The sequence below is a fragment of the Empidonax traillii genome, unplaced genomic scaffold, assembly GCF_003031625.1.
Source record: "Empidonax traillii isolate 1590-97213 ecotype Southwest subspecies unplaced genomic scaffold, ASM303162v1 scaffold139:size1643147, whole genome shotgun sequence".
Classification (NCBI taxonomy): Eukaryota; Metazoa; Chordata; class Aves; order Passeriformes; family Tyrannidae; genus Empidonax; species Empidonax traillii.
The window spans coordinates 1500389-1523141 of NW_020955332.1; the positions used below are offsets into that span (position 1 = coordinate 1500389).

Sequence of the window (22753 nt, forward strand, 5' to 3'; positions counted from 1 at the left end):
CATTTTTTTATTTCCTGAAAGCAGTAATACTTAAATGCTCAGTTACACTTATCAAGTCCAACAGTTGTCTGCACATGCTTCTGCAAAATCACTCTCTTGTGTTAAAATTATATGACAGAGCAATAGCAAAGCAAACAGAAGAAATAAAATTAGAGGGATAGTAATTTAATCTAAAACGAAAAAGTGATGATTCTGGAGTTTAAACAGGTCTGGATATTCTCTTCTGCAATGCCCATTTAAACTTCCCAGATAAAATATCCACTATAAAATAATAATTTAGTTTAAAAATTAAAAAAATTGCGAATGACAGTGCACTTCGTGAGGTCCAGTGAGCTTCAATTTCTTTATAGACATTTCAGAAACGCAGCTATTTTTACTGTTGATGGATTTTAGAAAAATTAGTGTTAATGGTAGGCATTAGTTATTTTTCATGAGCAAAAAGTAATAGTTAGTATTTACATTATTAGTACTTTTTATTACTTCAATTGTCCCCATCATATAAAATAACTGAAATAAATGAAAAAGATATTTACAAATACAAAAAACCAAAGTAATTCTAGCAGAGACATAATAAAAATTAAAAAACCAAACCCACAGGAAACAAACTCAGCAGAATACATATAATGAATGTTAAATGTAAGTTGTAATATTCTCTTCAGGTATTTATTTTGAGCATTTCTGTTCAAACTTTCATTCCCAAAAGTAAGCTAAATGAGTAAATATCTGACTCAAGTTCCACTAAAGCTTATGAATGTTTTTGGTGCCTTCCATGAGGTTGAAAGATACAACCCAAGTATGCAACTCAATGGTTGGCTTTTTTCTATTATATACATACATACATATATATATATATATTAAAGGAATGTTTTAGGGGAATTGAAGGTCCTTTCTGAAACACTTAAGCATCAAGGTTTAGTCTAAGCCTATCCTTACAATAACAGTGCCATCAGGCTCTATTGAGCTTCTGGAGCATGTCCAGAGAAGGGCAATGGAGCTGGTGAAGGGTCTGGAGCACAAGTCCATTGAGGAGTGGCCGAGGAAGCTCAGGTTCTTTAACTGGCAGAAAAGAAGGCTCAAGGGAGACCTTACTGCTCTCTGCAACTACCTGAAAGGAGGTTGTAGGCAGGTGGGGCTCAGGTGGGGCTCAGCCTCTTCTCCCAGGAAAGTAGTGACAGGTCAAGAGGAAATGGTCTCAAGCTGCACCAGGGGAGGTTCAGATTGCATATTATGAAAAATTTCTCCACTGCAAGGGTGGTCAGGCATTGGAACAAGCTGCCCAGAGAAGGGGTGGAGTCACCATCCCTTGAGGTGTTCAAAAGGCATGTGGATGTGGCACCTGCGGATTTGGTTTAGTGGTGAATATGGTGGTGCTGGGCTAATGCTTGGACTCCATGATCTTTAGAGGTCTTTTCCGACCTAAACGATCCTATGGTTCTATGATTTGGAAAAAACCCACATTCTGATCTTAAAAGGAAGACTAAGAGTTGAATTGTACCTTTAATAAGGTGTTTCCCTCAATATTAAGATAACTGACATAGACATGTTCTCTGCAGCCTAAGTGTTGCAGTATTTTAACTTCCATAAAGGAAAACCCTCAGTTTCTAGTATTTTTCTACACAGATTTCTGATACACTCCCTTAAAAAAATTTCTTCCCCTAAAAATAGCTTTGTATTTTGTAATACACAAGTGAAACATTCTTTGTTAGAATCATTAATTGACCATATAAATTTTTAAAATAGCTTTCATGTCTCAATTTCCAACCTTGCTGTTTCACTACACTTAGTTCTGACAACATTAAAATTAACCAGTACAAAAATCAATGAATGCTGTCTACATGTAAATTCCCAAGTCAAAACATGACTAAAAAGGTATATGCTTGCTGAGGAATAAGTTTAAATAATTCTTTTCAATGCCAGTGTATTTTCCTTTTTTACTTGCACTGCTCTTCTACTTCTCAAATTGAGGCTTGGCTCTGCATTCTACAGAAATGTAATGGGCATGTGCATTTCCATACATTACATTTAATACTTTTGCAGTTACTTTCATCAAATGCGGTTAACTAGAAGTCTTCGTGGCACCTGAATCTGTTTAAAAAGTTACACTACAAAGTGAGCCAGCAGCAATTTTTTCTTGTAGGTCTTTTTTCAGATAAGTTTCCATTAAAATATTCCTCTCAAATCAAAGCTTACAGAGTTACAAATTTTTGTACAAATATGCAAAGTTTCCATATAAAAAACAAAGAAGTGCAGTGTGCTACTTGGATTAAGAGCTTCTCTAACTTTCTCACCACTAAACACAGTGATTTGAAATAACTGCACAAGTCAAGACCAACAAGAAAAAAATATATTTGCATAGACTTAGGTTTTTATCTCCTTATTTTATTAGTAATGTGACAACAATTCTTTCTATTTTATATTTTCTTCAAGCAAAAGTATTTTAGATATACCACATGGATAAGGTCAGTGACAGTTTAGTCTAGAAGAGTGTATTCTTAATGAACACTGACAAGAAAGCGATGCATTTTATTAAACTGAACATACCCAGTTCAATTCGGTGAGAAGAGGGGAGCTCCTTGGTTATCATAATGAAATAGCTGTGTAACCCTTTGAAAGCAAGCAGTAAACTGGCACAAAGTGTATAGTGGAAATTATAAGCATGGCTGAGGAAAGATTCTGAAACAACAAAGCTGCAACCCTAAAACAAAGAAAAAAGGCACATGTTAACATTGTACAATAAATGAAGTGTTAGCAGAATGATTAAAAAAAAGATCAGCAATTGCCTCTTTTCACAAACTTGTCATTTTTGTGATTTTCAACAGATTGCAAGACATTAAAAAAGAAGTTTAAACACTTAATATTGTAAACTTTCCACTTGCATGTTCCTAAAGCATAGAAAACAATCTTTTGGAAGAATTTTTCTCATTTCCCTTATCACACGGCACCCCAAAGTAACTCCAACAAAATTCATTCTTTATCGAGTAATACTCCTGCAGAGAAGATAATATTCTCACCTCCCCACAGAATACAAATAAAATCATAAACTGATATATTCTTACGTCTGCTGATAACTGTTTTGTGTAATTATTGCCAAAGACCACACTTTCAAGAGAAGGAATCACTGAGTCCCTGTTTTGTGCTGGTGCATTCCTGTTCAACCAGGTATTCTTCACTGGGCGAGGAAAACTGCAAAAAGCACAAATGAATTGATAATTTGAACATACTACGTGTCATAAAGCTATCACAGTTAAAACAAATTCTTGATTTTTCTTGAAAAGTAGTAGAAACAAGGACCCTCAGTAAGACCCTGGAAGTTCCTAGCATGGTGGTCTGCCCTTTTAAAACCCTTCGCGATGACCCAGATACCTCTGATGCTGTGCCAGGGGAGAAGTGGTTCTGAAGCAGTCTAACATACACAGAGATATAGCTCTCCATGATGTGAAGACAAGCACGAGCAGTGCGAACACCTTAAGCTAAAGGTTTGGGCATTTGAAGCACAGACTGAACTTGAATATGAAGAAACTTAGGAGCAGTATCATGGTATATTTGGAAATAATGAAAGAAGGGAAAGATAGTCATGCTAAAGAAAAAACTGTTTAAAGAACACTTCATATGTGTGACTGTGTCTGACTATACAGCCCTTTTTCACACTTACTTTTGAGAGAGAGAAGTAAACAGAGATTGCAAAGGGTGACACAAGTAAATGAAATAAAAAAGGTTCCAGCAAAAATGAAGCAAAAACTTTTTTAAAGAGAAAAGTAAATTCACCATGTCCATTTACTTTAAGAAAATAGTAAATGCATCATTTGCAGACAACATTGCCATTCCAGCAGTAACTGAAAACTGTGCAGATAAGGCAGCTAACAGAAGGTGCCCTATTCATATTAATGGCAGCTATTTCAGTCGCCAACTAGAGTGAGCAGCAGATCTGCCTGATTAGGAAAATTCATAAATATTTATACATACAAATATACATGTATAAATACAGATATTTATACATTCCTCCACTTCTCTGGTCTTGGGTATTATCTCTCTCCTACATTACATGCTTTTATTTCTAACAAATCAAAAACTCTCCAAATTTTTTTTCAGATAACTTTGAAAACAAGAAGTTTCTCATCCCTCTGGGTCCTATATTCTAAAATCATCATACAGAAAACAATACTGGCCATAGATTTAATTCCTTCTTAATTATTCTGTTTTTATAGCATTTCCATTTGAACACTGAATAATTTATTTGCATTTTATTAATGAGAGATTACCTTATCAATGGCTGATGCAGAGCAACCAAAGAAGCATGGACTATAACCGATATGACAGAAAGGTGGAAGTAATCAAACATAACATTGACGTAATGATGAAGGCCCTGGTGTAAGTTAAAGTGCAACTTTAAAGTTCGGCTACTAATTGGCTGTAGTGTGCTCAGGTCATCTGGTCTAAAAAGAAATTAAGAAACCAACATACAATTAGAACAATTATACTTAAAGTGCAAGCTATTAATAACTGACACAGCTGGCAATTTAGCATAGGTCTATACTGTGGAATGCAAAGGCATCTCCCCAAGAAGAAAAAAATTATCAGAGTGAGACAAATCAGTTATGAAATCTTTACAGACTTGACCATTGGATTTCTTTTTAACCATCATTTTGGTCTAAAATGAACACACGACACCTATAAATAACACAGATTTAATCAGTTTTAAAAGTTAACATATATTGTTGTTTTAATAAAAACTTCCATATTTAAAACTTACGAATAGTCTGTATCCGTGAAGTGTAGATCTAACGTTAGTAGAAAATTCATTTCATTAAGTGACTCCTCAATCTACAAAGAAATTGTAGAAGCATGAAATCTTTCAGGTCCCTTATCTGTACCAACTCAAACTGTACATAATGAAGACTGAATTATCTGAATATAATAAAGTTGAATGGCAGATTACCTTCCTCTCATCCAACAGCATTTTTATTTTGAAAATCATCACATCGTTCACAGAAACTTCCTCATTTTTGTAAAGAATCTGAAATGTTTTACTGCAAACTATATTGTCATGGACTGAAGCAGGAAAGGCAAGATCTGCACCTGAAGAGAGAATCAAGCATTAACATGATTGGAAAACCCAGAGCAGCAAGTAAGTGAAACTACCATTTCCATCAGTTTCATGACCACTCTTAAAACTGTAACACCAATAATACCAGAGGTTCTCAGTCAGCAACTGTTGAAGTTTGAAGGAGTACACTTTGTTTCAAAGAAACACTGTATCAATATTTTTAATTTATTTGCTTTTAAATATAAGTTCTGAACTGAAGGATTTTTTCTTTGTTACAAATGGAAGTTAGACATTCTAGGCATCAAAAATTCTAACAAAAGTCCTGAAATCTGTCCTGTTTCATCCAGCATTCATGTTGATTTGCAGGGTTTAACCACACTGAAGACTCTTAATTACCTGAGACAAAGAGGTTAAATGACATATACCACTCCACTGAATTAATCGAGAACAGAGGGGGCTCATTCTTGCCTTCCACATCTTTGCATCCTACTCTGGCCAGACCAGTTCCAGGTTTGTCAACTGAACCTTACATTTCTCCTGCAGTATGACACTTATGCTTTCAATCCAGAGACTACTCATCAAAGAGTTCAGAAAACTGTGATAAACAATTGGGGAATCTTTTGCCAAAAAAAAAAAATGTTTTAAAAGACTTGTAGAAGAAATGAGAGAGGCAATATTTTAAAACAGTTACTGAGGAAGTATTTATCATAATAACAAGGGGTTTTCACACAGGAAGTATTGTGATGGATACTCTCTGAAGAAAAATAGATAAAAGAAGATGTAACTTCGAAGAACAGAAGTAACAGAAATACGAATACTTTCTTATCACTCCTCTTACAAAAAGGCTCAATAACATCAACCTCTACCAGAATACAAAGTCTTAGAAATTGTGTAAATGGGGATGCAAAACTTTTTTAAAATTTTTTTGATTCTTCTTAATAAATTATTTCAATGGAATCCACAGGGGGGAGGAATCTGCCGTTTGCACTCTACAGATTTGGGGCCACTGCCCTTGGCAAACATTTCCACTCTATAACCTTAGTAACGTCTTAGTTCAACTTCCCTTCGGAAACTAGAAACAAGTACAAATACTGGGTTTTGCTGAAGTGCTTTTATACATAGCTTTGGTTTAGGTGTCCTGGACAAAATGGACAAAATGTTTACGAAGGTTGAATCATTACAGTGTAATTCCCCTATGTATAATGCCACTTTCAGCTTATGTCCATCTGTGTCATCTGTTCCAGGTGAAGGACAGAGCAGGTATGGTTTCACATGGCACATAATCTGATATACCTGCATAGCATCAGCAAAAGGGATCTCCCACTCCCATCTGATACAAAAGAAGAGCTGGAGACAAATGGCCCAGGTCCCACTTCCTGTGCTCCGTCCAGCCCTGAGTTACAGCCCTCAGTTCTGCTGACTCCAGTGTAACTGAACCCGCACCCTCAAAAGAGAGAGGGGAACTGCAGAGAAAAAGCTGACGTCAGGAACAGGCCAAGCCTGTTCCACATGGGGAGCAAGGTCTCACAAACATCAGGTCAATAAGGCAGAACTACTGTTTTTTAAATCAACCGTGCACTGACTGGACTGCTCAAGACTCTTTCTAAGCTTCTACCCACACAAAAAGCCTTTTCCTCAATGAAGGGGAAAAAATAGTAGGGAATTAATTTACACTCGCATCGTAAAAACAGATTAATCTCATTACTTCCTAACCTGCTTTTTTGTCCCTCCCCAACTTTTTTTCCTCTGAAAACCAGCCACAAATTTTTGAGAAAAGGAGGAATTCAGAGCGTCCTAAAATCTGAAACAACATCATACAGGTTAGAAATACATAGGTTTTTCATCTTCCTTCAAATGACAAGAGTAACAGGAGACCTTGACAAGGCTGGAGCTAAAGCAAGTGAATTGCCCTATGATATCTGCAACAACACTCATTCTGGGCAGCAAGCAATTCCAGTGAACCACTAGATGTGGGAAATTTAAATAAATTGTTTTCCATTTCTATTAACAAAGGACCTCGCTAAGAGCTGGGAAGGGCTGGGCAAGGGATGGAAGGAGATGCAAAGGAAGAGAAAGAGGAGGAAAAACTAAGACTTTATATTTGACTTGGGGAAATAAAAGGAGGAGAGAGCTCAAACTGTCTGTGGGAGAGGAGAAAACACAGTTAAGGTAAGGAAACTGAGGTGACTTGTGCAAAGGCTAGGGAGAGCTAGAAATAGGCAAAAAGACTTGGAGTGGGAAAATCATGACACATCAAAGCGAACAGGATTTAGAATAGGTAAGTATGAGAAAGAGAGAAAAGAGAGAAAAATATGGGAAGAATTACCTGACCAACACAGGACATCATTCTCAAGAGTGGGAGTAGTGGGCTCCTGACCAGTCTCCTCTACGGTCAACAAGCAACGCTTCCACACAGGTCAACACTCTTAGTGCTACTCCACGCATACCCTAAGAGCAGCTATTTTATACACATAACAGCAGGCTCAAGAACTGGTATCAGCTACTCCTCCACCTTCAGCAGGAGAGCTGCAAGTCTGAGCTACAGCATCCAGCTCTGCTAAATTGGGCAAGCAGCTGAAGCAGATGGAAAGCAGGAATCCTCAGCAAGACCAAGCACTATTGTGTCCACAAGGACAAACTAATGCCCTTTCACTGACCAGCTTGTACCCTTTCTTTTGCTTTGTTGTGGGACAAAGATTATTAGTAAATACCTGAAAAAAAAACAACTCAGAGACTGATCTAAAAAGGGCCCCAAGTTTTTGGGTTTGAAGGGGTTTGATTTTTTGTAAAATAGCTGCTTGTCAGCTGAATGAGTTTCCCTGCTGAGCTGCCTGACCAAAAGAGACACCTACATCACGGCACACAGAGCAATATGAAGGTAAGAAAGAGGGGCCAGGGGGAATCAAGGGCTGAATTTTTTTGATTGACAGCACTGCTGATCTAAACTCACACGGAACTGCAGTCTTAATATTTATATCCTTTATGTCTAGTAACAGGAGAGAGAAAAACTAACAGGCCACAATTGATAACAAGATTAAAGCTTTCAAAAAAATAACATAAGCTCATTCTAAAATATACCCTGAAATGGGAAATTTCTTCCCAGCAATATAAAACATATTAATAAGTGTCAGTATTCAAACAATATTTTTTAGTAAAGGAAATCTACCAGAGTCAAATTCTCCAAACTACATAAAACCTCGCCTTTGAAGCGGAGCAATATTGGTTCATAAGAATTACTTATTTATCTCACAAAACCACAAGAAATATTCAGGAAGCTTGACCAAAATTCTGTATCCACATTGTTGCTCTATTCAGTTACTTTCAAAATAGCCTCAAAAATTCAGGTTTCAGTAACATCATATCACATTTTCTCACACTATAGCAGATCTTCCTTGCAATTCCAATAATTCCACTTGACATTTGAAAACCTGATTAATTTTTTTGCTTTTCACATTTTTACAGCATGCTGAGGTGTGGGCTACACAGAATTAGGAGAGCACTAACAGCTTTCTCTGGGTTCAGTTTACCTGGACAAAGAAACTAAAAGTGAGTGTCAGGTTAAAAAAGAAAAAAGATGAAGAAGTGGGTAATCCTGTTCAGGAGGTTAAATAAATTTTCAACTTTATTACCAGGCAATAATAGAACAAGATTGAAAGCTAGATCCTTTCAAAATGTTCTCTTCAGAAAAAAAATGGGCTTATTAATCTGGATAAGAACCGGTATCTGAAGTTCTCCACAACTTGGAGGTATCTACTTAAATGAGATCTGCCCTTGGTCATCTTACCCTGGGACATGGAGAAGACTGAGCAGGTCAGTGGAAAAAAACAGAAGACACTAATATTAAGGAATCATCATGTTTTCTACCAGCAAAGACAATCAACAGAGGAAAAACAGTAACACAAATTCTGTAACTGACTTTCAAGTCTCACTGCTAAGAACAAGGTATATTTTTATTGTGTCAGTAACAAAATTAGAAGCACTTACATATTAGTCACAACAACATAAGACAAAAAGTGTGATCCTTAATTAGAAAAAGGAAGATAATTTCCTCATTTACTGTAAGTTCTACATTTCATAAAAATTTTGGCACTTACCAGTTCCGTGTAACAAACTAGCTTCTAATTTGTGTGGAATTCTTGGAGGAATTTTCATAGATGCACGAATCTGGTAAAAGCTAAAGCAAAAGATAATGATTTGCAACACATGCATTACAGTACAACTCATCGTATACAGAGACACTGACAGAGGTAGGAATGCAGAGTAGGAAGGAGGAACACAGCAAGAAAGTCTACAAAGTTTAAAACAATCCTACTTTGACTCTTTATCCTGTTATGTTTTCTTCTTAATCATTAATCAGAGCGACAGCCAAATACACATATAAAAAGAAGTCCCAACACAGTGCCAGCCTTTCCACACCCGGCAGAGTTGGAGCAAATATCTGTAAAGATACATGGTAAACTACGCTAGTGGGAATGAAAAATCAGGCGTGTCAGATACTCTGCAACTGTATGGGAAGGATCCACCATGTAGCACATCTATAGGGCTGCTACAATCAGTTCTGACACTGAAGGAGCTATTTGTGAAACTGCAGCTTGTGAAACTCCCCCTCCAGGATCCCCGGAAAGCACGCCACTTATCAGACACTCTCTATATTTTTTGTGGCCACCAGCTATTAAAAAGTGTAAATAGTCACACTTGGCAAAATGTGACAGTACCTTTTTGCTATCAAAGGCAGGAACTGCAGGCTTCTAGCCTAAAAGTAAAAAAATCCCAACACAATAGTCTTTTTGGTCTCTGCTCCATCTCTAAACAGTTTTTCATCTTATTAAGCTCTGTACTGTTTCCAACTTTGATTTTTACCTATGAAATCTGTAACTGTCACCAGAGTGATTTTAGGGAAGCCTCTACATAACAAGTACCCACAAACACACTTAGATGACATGTTCTGACCATCTCATTCCATTTCAGATAACTTATTTTTGTTTGAAGGAGTTAACTTCAGGTCCTCAGTGAGCTATGTGACCTATCACACAGCTCCAGAAACACTAACACCACCGAAAGGGAGGGAGCAAGAACATTCACAAGCAGAGAGAGGAAGACAAAACTGCCCTTTTAGCAGAACCATGGTCCTAAATGCCCATGGGTATACATTTACCCTTTGTATTCCCCTCACAGAGTACAGCCAATCACAGTCACGGTTTCATCATCCCCACAATCCAAATCCAAACCAATTCCGATTTTGGCTTCTGACACTTCAGCTAAAGCTGACCATCTGGGACTTCACTAGCAACTGATGCAATTGTGTACTAGGCCTAATAATCAACCAATGAAAAAATTTTAATTCAATCCTTTCATAAAATTTAAAAGTCAACTTTAGTCTGATTAAAACTATATATCAAAGAATGCTTTATAGAGAACCAGTAACACTGCTAGACATAAGAGATGAAGTGATGCCTACCTTTTAAAAATAGACTAAACACATAACCTATTGCAAACTACCAGCTATATACTCTGGTTTTGGAAAAAGGTCAAACATGATTCCATACACACTCCTTAAGTCATTAGGAAATTAATAACAGAATAGGAATAACAGGAAATTAATATTAGGATAAGAATAATAGGACATTAATTCATTTTGTATTAGATTAAAGAAATAAAAACTAACATTAAGCATTCACTGTAATCTCCAACAGTGTAAGGAATTGAGCAGATAAGAGTCCCCACTCAACATTAACCCAGGAGGATGCAATATAGTGCACTGATGTACTACTCCTTTTCTCTGGATCAGATGTGACTTCCATCATTCAATTAGTTACTCACTTCACCTCTACTGAGGAAACGTGATACAATATAATGTACAATAGCCTCAACAAGGAGATACTTTCCACCAGCCCCAGCTTCACAGTGTCATTTCTGGATCTGCAGTAAACATTCACCAAGAGCCTGATGCCCTACCACCATAAGCTGCATCTTCCCATAATCCAAATGACTAGCCCATCGTGGCAAAGCATACTGCTTGTTATTTGAGGCAGTAGGGATAGAATGCAAAACTGTTCATATGGCTTACATGAAATATAATGTCTCAGTATGTTTCCTATTAAACATTACATCTTGGTAAGTACAGAGATATGTCAGAGACACGCCACATATTTTAACTCATCTCACCCTAACCCACCAAACTGAGTCATTCCATTAGACTTTAAAATATCCAAAATCTGCATCATTCTCAGTTGACGTTTAGAAACACAGGACAGCTCTAGAGAGCATAAATTTAACTAAGGCTTAACAACTTCAACTGTGGATAGATTAATGAATTAGAACTGTAGCAAGGTAAAATGAAAGGCAAAGGCAAAATAAAAACCGAGCATCAAACAGAAAAAAGGTGCAATGTGATATTCCCATTACTTAATGCAATAAGACTCATTTGCCCTAAAGATACTATTAAGTGACTGTTTACAATTTGTGCCTCAAAGTGAGCAATCAATAGAATTGTTTGTGCTTAAAATGTAATTTGTGACACCAAAAGGCTATTAAGACAACCTTCTTTTTCTTATAATTATTTGCTTATGATTAATCAAAAGCAGATCATTCTATCCTTTTTCTTCAGTAAACTCTTTACCTGCCCATGTTTTTATTTGGGTTAATGAGGAGATGAAGGTGTATTATTTGCTTGTTTCAGATAGGTGGTATGGACTTTCAGCGGATTTATACTTTAGGCAGTTTATAGCATAAAACATTCACCTGTTAATCTGAATAATAAAATCCTGTAGGAGTTCAGCTCAGGACAAATACGTAAATATTAACTCAAAATCTTGCGCCTAGATAAATGAAACAATCATTTAATTTAAATAAAAACAGACTCCTACACAGTATCTACTCAAACTATTCACTGTCACTCCTTTTTAAATGCCATATATACATTAAGGATCTATCTGCCAATGAAGAGCTATTATACCGTTATGCTGAAACAAAGTACTTGACTCAAGAAGTAATTATATTTGCAATACATAAGGAAATGCTTTTTAAAGTTATGATATACATTCCTCTTTTGACAGAAAATTTTAAAAGTAATGTCAAAAAAATGCATCAAACCCCATTATTTTTTCCCAAAGCCCTGCCTTCCCCATCTTCTTTCCATCTTTTGTTCAACCCACTAATCAATTTGTGCTGCAATGTTTCCATTTCTGTTAAAAAACAAAACAACCCCAAGTCACTTTAAACTATTTCCCAGCTGTACCATAAACACTGTTTAGTTCTCATACAGACAACTGACTCAGAAACCCAATCTATTGTATCTGCTTGGGCCTCCACATAACATTCAGTATCAAGGACTTGTGAATCACCTATCACATTCAACTGTCCCAAATATCCTTAAAATGCTCCATAATTAATATCTGAACACAATCTGAATTCACTGTCTCATGTATCAGCTCTCCATTACCTTATGTAACAAGAGAATGAAGGTATCCTGTGGAGTGGAAAATCCCAGATGATAACAATGCTACAGATCACACAACTGGTACAGCAGATGTGGCCAAATTGATGAAGTAACTTCAGTTTACCAGTGCTTTCAAGACTCACTCCAGCATCTTCCAAGAGGTGGCAGATGCAGACCTACTCACGCAATTGCAGTCTTAGAGCTAGAATTTTTTCAGTCAGGGTCCATCAGTGTGTCTATACTAAAATGCCTTCCCGAAGCCCACTGGAATAGAGAACCCAGCACAAACCTTTCAGAACATGGCCTGTGCTAAAAGCACATTCAGTGAGATTCACATGCCCAACCTCAGTACAGCACACTTTCTTTAACACGCACCTCTAAGTGCTGGGAACATGGCAGAGGAATAATCAAACCGACCTGCACCAGTCTGGTTCCTTGCCAAGTCCTGACTCTGACAGCAACCTGGAAAAATGCTTTAGTGATAATAGGGGCTCCAGGTTCATTTCAAGGTTTATTTAAAACTGTTCTCCAGAAAAAGGAAACAGCTCAAGTTTTGCAGTCAGCGTTAAGATTCCAGAAAAGTGCTGGACTTCTTAAAGCTTGGACTAGTAGTGATTTTTCTGGGATGATTTTTGGAGAATAGAAAAAATCTGTTAAAACCTCTCCCCTAATCTCTGTTTTGACTGCATCACATGAGAAAAACGTCATTTTCGGATTATTAAAGGTTGACATTTTTCAGATAACAAAGAAGTCAGAAATATTTTGACAGTGCTTTAAAGCCACTCTCCCTGTTTTGATGAAAAGAATAAATGGTATTCAGAAAGGTGGTACACCCGTAACAAAAGCAACATCCATCAGACCTTTTGCTAATAATTTGCTCCATTAGCTCACATAGGATAACTGCAGATTTCACTAAACGGAGAATAAAGCAAGAGAAATACCACCAAGAACTGTAATTTACAGTATGATGGAAAAATGTTCCAAAAATGAATCACAAACAAGAGCCTGATATGCATTACTTGCTAAACTACCCTGATAGATTATGCTGTGTTGTTTATAATCACCACCAGATAATTCAGCAAAATACAGTTGGTTGATCTTAGATGATACAACTACTGGTACTTGAAAAGCCTGAGCTAAAACAGCAGCTTAACCTGAGTCACTGCAGTACAGGGAACACATGAACAGCAGACTGACAGTTTGATGAAGGTCTGACACACCACACAAAGAACAGATTTGGAATGAATCTTTAGAACCAATAAACAAGACAACAAACAGGTTGCCACTGCTTGATGTTATGTTGTTGATGTTATTCGAAGGACAGGCTTCACAAGGAGACTGAGTAAACTGAGACTTGAAACAGTCTTATGGATACTTAAGCATTGGAACAGGTTATCTAGATCAGCTGTGAAATCTCCACTCATGGAAGCTTTCAAGACCTGAGGGGACAGAGCTCCAGGCAACATGGATCAAGTGTCGACACTCCTTTCAGCATGAGGGTGGACTACATTGATATGCTACTATCCCTGCCACCCTGAATCAGTCTATGATCCCAGAGGTTAAAGGAAGCCTAAAAAACAGGGTTGACCAATTTATAACATGATGACTGAAAGGCAAAACAGCAAAAACTGCATATAGTTGGGAGCTGGTGTACAAAACAAGTTACAGACATCTGTGAACAGAGCATATTCCAGCTCCTGGCTTTCCTGAGTTGTACACAGGGAAAATACTCTCAACAGCTGATTTACTTAGTTCTCTGAAAGGCAGCATCTTTTACTTCCTATCAAATTTCCATTGTCATAGATTTAGGGAAAAATAATAAAAATAAGGGACGATCTACAACACCACCTCTGAAAATTTTCCAACCCCTTCTTCTCCAAATGCTTACAGCACTTACCTTTACTTAGCTTGACCATAGACATGAGCTCTAGGATGAATACCAGGTCTCTTGCTCTGCTTGTACTGCTTAAAAGACTTGTCCTGAAATAGCTCCACATCCATCCCCAAAAAGTAAGCTTTGGTTTTGCTTCACAATGTGGGAGAGAGTCTAAGTATTTCAGATGTCTACTGAGACAGCATACACAAGTAAAGCCAAAGTCACCAGCGGAGAGCTTCTAAATATCCAGATAATTTCTGTCAAGCTCAGTCTATGCAGTCTTTCTTCAGTAAATATACATGTGTACCTGCTCACGACCATTTATGTCATTTGGTCCTCAGTGTAATCACACGCAAACACATAATCATGATATTAAAACGTTCAAGGATATCTGGAGCTTAGTGTCCTTACTACAGACCTTGTAGGAAAAGGTCTTCTGGAAAAAGTAGTTAGAATTACTCCTCTCCTGTGGGTACCTTTACTGTTCCTTCTGTATGAAGGATTAATCTTTTTTTATCAAGCTGCATTAAAATCTTGAAAATTTAAGATCTGACATGTGCCAGAAAATACTTTCCCACATAGGAAAATTGATGTTTCTTTTTTTTTTTTTTCCCCACTGAGATTGTCATTCAGGTAGGCACAAGTAACTTTTTTTCATCTCTTTTGCGGAAAACAGTAATTTATAATCTTACCAGGAAATAGGTTTAGTTTATCAATAACTGGAATGTATCTTGCTACTGACAAAAAAGGAAACATAGGAAGTAATGGTGATTTGACTTTTTAATGCTCCCACATTGAACCACAGGAAGCAATGTGTGCAAATGCAGTCATAAAGGACAACCATAATTTAAAAAAAATCTCATGCATTAAAAAAGAATATGAGCACTTACAGCATTAGCTCCACAAGCAACTACTTGAAAAACCACTCACTTTTCCAGCTAAAGAACATTCAAACGGAAGTGTGCATTTTGAAAAAGCTTCATAAAACACTCCATCGTTGAGGTAAAACTTTTTTGCAGTTCCTCTCACCAGGAAGAGGAAAGGCAGAAGCACGTATGGCAGAGTCTGACTTTTCCTCTTCTCTAATTCCCAGTGCACACACTGCACGCTTAAATGCTCTCAGTCACATTAACAAGAGCAAGCACTGAACACTGTGGACTGCAAAATGCACATGCTCACTGGGTAACCTGCAGGGCAGATTCTAAGTTTATCAGTTCACCAGAAGGAGGAAAAGCTGTGACTCCACATATGTAAAACCTCAGGAGAGGTCTTGGGATCTGCTGAATTCAGGGCCCTACTGAAAACACACCCTCTGCTGCAGACCACCACTAAGACTTCTTTTTCCAAGGTACTGTGTGGCTCAGGAAAGCATGATTCCTTTGGTGCATGAGGAAACAAAGCAGGAAATGAAGCACTGCTTTGCAAATATGGAATGTGACACTGAAATGAGGAACTGCAAGGAAAACAGACACAGGAGTGAGTCTCTGGAGGAACAGGCAGCTCTAGGGACAGCAATTCCACAGAGGCAGTGTCAGACTGACCCTGGCAGAGCTGTGGCTTCTACAGATCACACCTTTTCCCACAGAAGCAAACCTGCACTAACAGAAAGTCCTGCTGCGGTGAGAGGTTGAGTCAGCAAAATACTGAAAGGCTCTAACAATGAGAGAAAACGTTCCTTTACTTCTGTTCAACACCCCTCTGTCCTACAAGCTAAGGCCCTTGCTGCTGCAGAGACACTGCATTACTAATTCTTTTATGGATTTATAAAAGTCCATCTTAAAAGCAGTAAAGACATTTAGCTTTTCACACAGTCACAAGCTGGTACTGATAAATGCAGCATATCTTTCTAGGCAATCTGCGTACCCTTGTAATGTTTAAATCATTTCACATGATCATGAAACACAAATATTTTATCTTAAACATTACCACAAATTTGCCAGATGTTCTTTGTAACCTCATAAGCATTCTGCAAAAATGCAATCCAGGCAAAGGCACATAAACAAGAAGCAAAGAGGAAAATCAGAAAGGAAGTAAAATAAGGTGCTAGGGAACAGAAATAAGAGAATATAAATCAACACAGAATAAAGCACAGGCAGGGAAATGCAGATTCTCAAAGAGCCAAATTAAAAGGAGAATTGGTTAGACTTGTTCTTTAATTTCCCCCTCCAGGAGACATGCAAAGTCATCTATAAAAGTTTAATTCCACCAAACCCAGTCAGGGCCCACAGAATACCGAATGGACACCAAACTAGATAAGGGCTTATAAAGACTGGGAATTATTTAATACAAGTACAGAATACACAAAAATATTCGTATCTTGCAATCACTTTGTAGTAAGTACTTCTAATATGGACCAATATGAGATTACACTCTGCTATAATTGTAGGATTTATCTAAGAAACTCTTAATTCATATACATTTTCAGCAGGAAAATTATCATGCCCAAAATACTATGTTTAAAATCTTTTATCCATCCCATCTATGAAAATTCAGGTATTTCCCAGCTGGCTAACATGTTTTTATTAAGTTGAATAACACAATGCACGAACTTACAGGAAATAGATAAAAGGTTCCCGTTTATTTGAAAGCAAGTTTCCTTGAAAGTGAATTACTTTTCTGAAGTACTTCACATGCCTATGGCACACATTACTTCTGACAACTAAAGGTATATATAAACAAAACAGTTATTAGATCAAAAGTTTGATGAGAGTTATTTGGGAGACTAATACCTCAACTAAGTCACAGCTGCTTGTTATGAAACAGGATTAAGCACGTAAAACAGGAGAGAGGGAAAAGTAAATGCAGCTGGGGATTTTGCCTTATTACTACAAAAGCCTTTTCTCCACATTCTTACCACAAGGCACACTCAAGCAGAATTCCTGCAGTCATTATGAACATATATTTAAACATTTGAAAAGGAAATAGTCTCAAACAAGTATTGCTTTTTAAAAGAGACACATAAACATGCAATACTAGGTGAGTTCTTAGCTAATTGAATAAATCATATATTAGTCTATGTTTATGATTTTAGTTCCTCTTTCATTTCCTGTTTTCACTGAAGGGAACAAGAAAGAAATACTAAATGTTCTTGCATTTTTAAAGCACAACAGGTTCATAAAGCTCATCTTCAGGAATAATGATTTTCTTTCATAAAAACTTTTTAACTCGACTTATTTATCTTGGAGAGCATTTTCTATTTGACTTTTCGATTCAGCATACTAGCCTCACAAATGTGTTTAATCACTGTGTGGCTTGGAACTTATTATTTTCTGCGGAAAAAAGTATGGGATGCTAGGTTTCCCTGGTATCCAGAGTCACAATTTTACAAAGCTTCACCCCTTGCAAAACAGGCATCAGTTTTTAGTAAGACACGTCATAACATTTTAATTTTGAAATCAAGGTTTAGCCAATACAACAGATGGGAGACCAGAAGACAACTCATTTTCTGGCATTTACTGGTCTTTCAAATTTTATGAGTTTTGCGGCTGTGCGATTCTGCTCCTCTCATCTGCAAGTAAACAAGTATACAAGCCTTACAATTCACTTGGTGTCTTATTTTAATGAAGGGCAATCTCTGTTTTAATAGCAAATACATCATACATTTAACCAGAGCTGAAAATTCAGGTTCCACCAAGAAAACTGTTGCAAAAAATTATGACAAAAGAGCCCATGTGAACTGTTGTGTCTTATGTAAGATGCATCAAATAAAGTTCATCCCTGTTACTCCTTACCAACAACTCAGTCTTTTCCCCTGCAGAAAGCCGTGTCATCCATGGAAGTGACATTAGCTCCTCTAGTTCAATCTCTTAAACTGAAACACTATAGTTTCAAATATAATATACTGTTCTGTGATGTTATTAGGACACTAAAAAAGAAAAGTAATCTCTCAGAAGCATCTATCTTTTTTCCTTCAAGCAAGGAATATTTTCATGATTCATTTAAGGCAGCTTAAGCCAATACTTAAGCCAAGCAGCAACTAGAAGTTTTTTGTAGACCAAAACCTCTTTTACATGTTTTTGCCCCTCCTCAAATAAGTTTTGATGTTCCACCAGCTGCATGGTAAAACAAACCAATGTGCTCATCCATCTGAAAATGGAAAAAAAGAATCTGGTAGGGTCTATCAAAGATGGCAAGATCACACAGGGGAGAAAGTGTTCCCTTCAGTGGCAGGACATGCACTTGGGTCAGGTTCCGTGGTGGGGTTCCGTGCTCAGAAACAATACGAAATTATACTGTCACTTCTTCTAAATTATTTTTTTCCTCAACTTCAAGAGTTTCAATTTCAAAAAGATTGAGAAGCAGATCTGCTGACTGTGCACTACATTTACGCATTCATTATTAACATGATTCTCAAGAAATAAGAATTAAGAAATAATCTCAGGGAATATTACCAGAACAATGTCCCAAGCAAGTTATGAAGAGTTAGCAGCCTAAGTCAAGATCTGCTTCTCTAAATTAAGATGATCCTAAAAGTTCATGAATGTCAAAGAGTAAAGTGAGCATTCAAGAATGAAAAGCAGAAACTCCACTTCTTACCTCTTCAGAAAAAAGGAAGAAGTGGTTGTTCCTGACTAGGCTTTTATTTTTGCCATGATAGAGCCATCTCTTACAGCAAAAATATCTTTGATCTCCTAAAACCTACTCTCTCTAGTACAGGGCAGTAAATATACCCTTAAAAGAACAAAGCCAAAAATCCACACTCACAAAAGTTACACTTCTGATGCCAGTTTAAATAAACGAAAGGAATTACATGGGCACAAACAGACTAAGTAGCCAAATCCCTTCTTCTCCTGCCAGGTTCTACTAGCTGGATACCCTGAAGATACACAGTGCACACTGAACCTGTTCAACAAGTTAAAAAAATTAAACAAGCAAGCAAAAAAAAAAAATTGTTTTCAAAGTCTACATTTTTCAAAGCTTTTTGTTTTGAGAAAACTGTAACAGCACTGCACAAAACCTCAGATGGTATCTGAAATATTTTAAAATAAATGCTATGTAGGAATGTATTCAGGAAAGGTAGGAAACAAATTGCTGAAGGGAAGGCACGCAAAAATACTGTGAGATGAAAACTGAGAACAATATGATTGGGAAAAAAAAAACCTCTAAAGAATCAGCACTAACCATAGTAATATGACTGAAGTGCAGAGATGATCATCAAGGTGATCCTATGATTTACTGCCTACATACACTGAGGAGACTCAAACTTTCCATAGGCCTGGGTATCTAAATCCTTTTGCTCTCCTTACGAGGCTGACCTCCCACCACTGTTCCCAGTAAGCCGGGATCTGCAAAATCCACTGAAGAAGAATCCTAGTTTTCCTTTGGGATTTGGAAGCTGAGGGTTTCTGCTGCTCTGGATGACTGCAGATCCACCTTTCTATCATTTCCTCCTTCTCCCTTGCAGAGCTGACCTATGGAAACGGAATTGGCATTCTGGAGGTGATTAGGGCCCTTTCCCCAGCAAGTACAGGGTTGGATCTCCATCTTTTGCAATTATCTGAGTCCTTCTCTTCATCACTCATGAAAGCTGGCATCTGGGAAATCATACTCTTTCTCATAGTAAGGAAACATCAAGAGTAATTTATTGAAAATTAGACTTTTTACAATGTGAGAAAAGTTTTGCAAGAAATCAAGTTCAAGGAGTTCTGTTTCCCTCTCTTCCTCTGTCCTGTCCTCCCAGGCACTCACTCTTGCCCCTCAGCTACAATACATTTGACACTTTCCTCAAATACAGCAATGTGCTGCTTGCAGAGCAGGTTGGACACTGGTCCCATCCGGCAGCTCCCTTTAGAGCTGCTCCAGCAGCCCAGCCAGCACAACCCACAGGGCAGTGCACCACAGTGGGATGAAGCTGCCAGCAGCAAGGGAGGCGGAAACTCTGCAAACTGGCATCGCCAGGAGAGCTCTGTATCTCTACATGAGAGCTTAAGGAAATCAGAATTGACATACCTGACGTCTGTCATAACTCTGTATCCTACGGGCATGGATGCCAACTGAGATGAATGCACAAGTTCAAACAGAGGTTTTGTTTCAAAACATACTAATCTCTGGGCTGCTCTCACTCAGCAGATCATACTGACATAACAGCCTCTCCTGTTTCAGAGATGTCTTCCTAGTACGGACGCTGGAACTTTTATGGACGTTTCTCTCAGGATGCAGTCCAGGATTACAGTTTAAACCAACCCAAAAGCTAGCTGGCAACAGAAGCAGGGTTTCCATTCCGCCTATGTATTTTATACTCCTTGTGCATCACCACTGACAGAATATCTGATGCTGATGTGAGCCAGGGAGATTAAAAAAATATAAACCAGAATATAATTCTGGTTTTGCCAGTTTTTTTCTGCTGCCTTACCATTTTGAGCTGACCAACCGCAAGGTAAAAGAGCATTACTGCCGGCACACTGGAAGCACCACACGCACGATCACCCTGTTCAGGCAGCTGCTATCAACAGACTGTCCCCACCTATAACACCTACTCCTTTAGCCCGGTGTTCCTGCTCGCTTTAACCCACTCTAACTGCTGCCAAAAGCAAGCCTATCTTACTGACCACTGAACTGCCTGACTGCAAGAGCCAACAAAGCAGAAAGACCCTGCATATCACACCTTTTGGCAGATACATGCAGTTGTACTGGCTCAAGCCAACTATAAATGCATAGATGACAATGTTGTTTCACAACAGGTTTGGATTCATGGTATCAGTGGGCTCTCTTATCCTCTCTACCTCCACCAAAACCAGTGCTCAGGCACAAGTGAGAAATACAACTTTTTTTTTTTTCCCCCCTCCCCAGTCTCACAATCACCTTCAATAGCCTCGAAACTACTTCTTGCATTAAAAACATATAAAAATACACAATGATTAGCAGCAGAGGTCTTAATGTAAGGTATTTGTCACCTTTCTGGAGAAAAAAGACACACTTTTAAAGCAATTTTAGAAGTCTTAATAAGCAAATGAAGTTATTTATGGATAAGCATGAACACGATGGTCAAGTCTGGAGGGCCTCAGTCTCTGTAGGTTTTTTAACCTTCTGCCATGGCCAACGTAAGTCAGAATCTGAGAAAGGGAGAACAAGTTGGAAGGGGGGTAAAATAAGGTTAAAAAATACTAAAAAATCTGACGAGTTACTTTATATGGAGTACAGTAATTTGCAGGAGGTATAAGACATCAAAGAGGAAGATATTTTGCAGCAAGCACCTGATGAAGCGGAGACAGCAAGTTTGAGGTTGGTGGTGGGACTGAGCCTGGTTCCATATTCTGATAAAGCCATATGCTTTCTGCAGCATGTGATGATCCATTCAAGTGCTGTTTGTGATTACAGATACAGGTATACATAAAGGTATTATTAGGCTGCATGTGCAGCAAAAGAGACAAAAAGATGCCATACCAGAAATCTCTGTCATATCGTGAGGCAGTCAAGACTTTAAAACACAGAATGAGCATCTTACTCTCTCCCTTCCCTCAGATAGCTATGGATGGTAAACTAAAGTAAAGACCAAATACAATCAAATTTCTTCTGTAACTCTCATGTATTAACCAAGCCCACATAAACAGGGCAAAACATTCAGGAATGACAGATTTTTCACAGCAACAGTCTGAACTGTAAGCCTATGCACAAGCTATGTGTTTCTGCACAAGATAGTTGACACAAGAAAGAGGCTCAGAAGTAGGAGTTTTAGTGACAAAAAATATATTCAATGCACAGTTAAAACTCTTAATGCTGTCACATGCTATTCCAGAATACTGAATTCACTAAAACTCACATTTAGAAAGAGAAGGTTCATAGTCAAGAAATCATAATTGTGATGCCTTCAACTAGCACCTACGCCCATTCTACCAAAGAAGCCAGCTGTATTGTTCTACAGAATAAAAAAATGTGCCTTCTCCAGACAAAATCCTTTCATACTCAATACTGTCTTACACTGTCATTTACTCCCTCACTAAATTCAACTCACTGATCATGTTTCTGCTGACAGTCTTCATGGCAATGCATGCTGATATACAATTTTTATTTGCAGTGTGAAATGGTACCTGGTCTTATAGAGACAAGAGCCCTCTTTCTTCAACTGCATAAATAAAGAAGGAATTACACAGACCCCCTCCAAACACAATCCTAAAAGGAGGCTAAATGATGTAATGCATATGATAGTTACATATAACCTTGCTGTCACATGAGAGAGTTGTACCTATCACAGCACTGCCAGCTCCTGCAAGAGAGTAAGATGGCATAAGTAGGCAACTGAGCTCTTTCTCTTTTGTTCTTAGAAAAGGGAATTTTGCCAAAGGGAACGCCTGGAGGGAATGGGATGCCATTAGACAGCTTTCATTCTGAGTTGCATAAAATGTTTTCAATTGCAAAATAATAATCTCAATTGCAAAATTTATTATACTTAAAATTT

General features: G+C 37.7%; 1 protein-coding gene across 4 annotated transcripts in view; it reads right to left on the minus strand.

The window, feature by feature from the left end:
• FAM135A (family with sequence similarity 135 member A) overlaps window positions 1–22753 on the minus strand; it is an 81821-nt gene that overhangs the window by 31552 nt on the left and 27516 nt on the right. For all 4 annotated transcript variants that reach the window (XR_003571261.1, XM_027884200.1, XM_027884198.1 and 1 more), the window contains 6 exons: window positions 9139–9218; window positions 4937–5076; window positions 4751–4821; window positions 4260–4433; window positions 3057–3183; window positions 2542–2695 (listed from right to left, as the gene is read on the minus strand). Coding sequence is in view for 3 of the 4 variants with exons in the window: in XM_027884200.1 (XP_027740001.1) it covers window positions 2542–2695; window positions 3057–3183; window positions 4260–4433; window positions 4751–4821; window positions 4937–5076; window positions 9139–9218 (746 nt within the window). In the remaining variant the exon portion in view is untranslated. The remainder of the gene's footprint in view (window positions 1–2541; window positions 2696–3056; window positions 3184–4259; window positions 4434–4750; window positions 4822–4936; window positions 5077–9138; window positions 9219–22753) is intronic.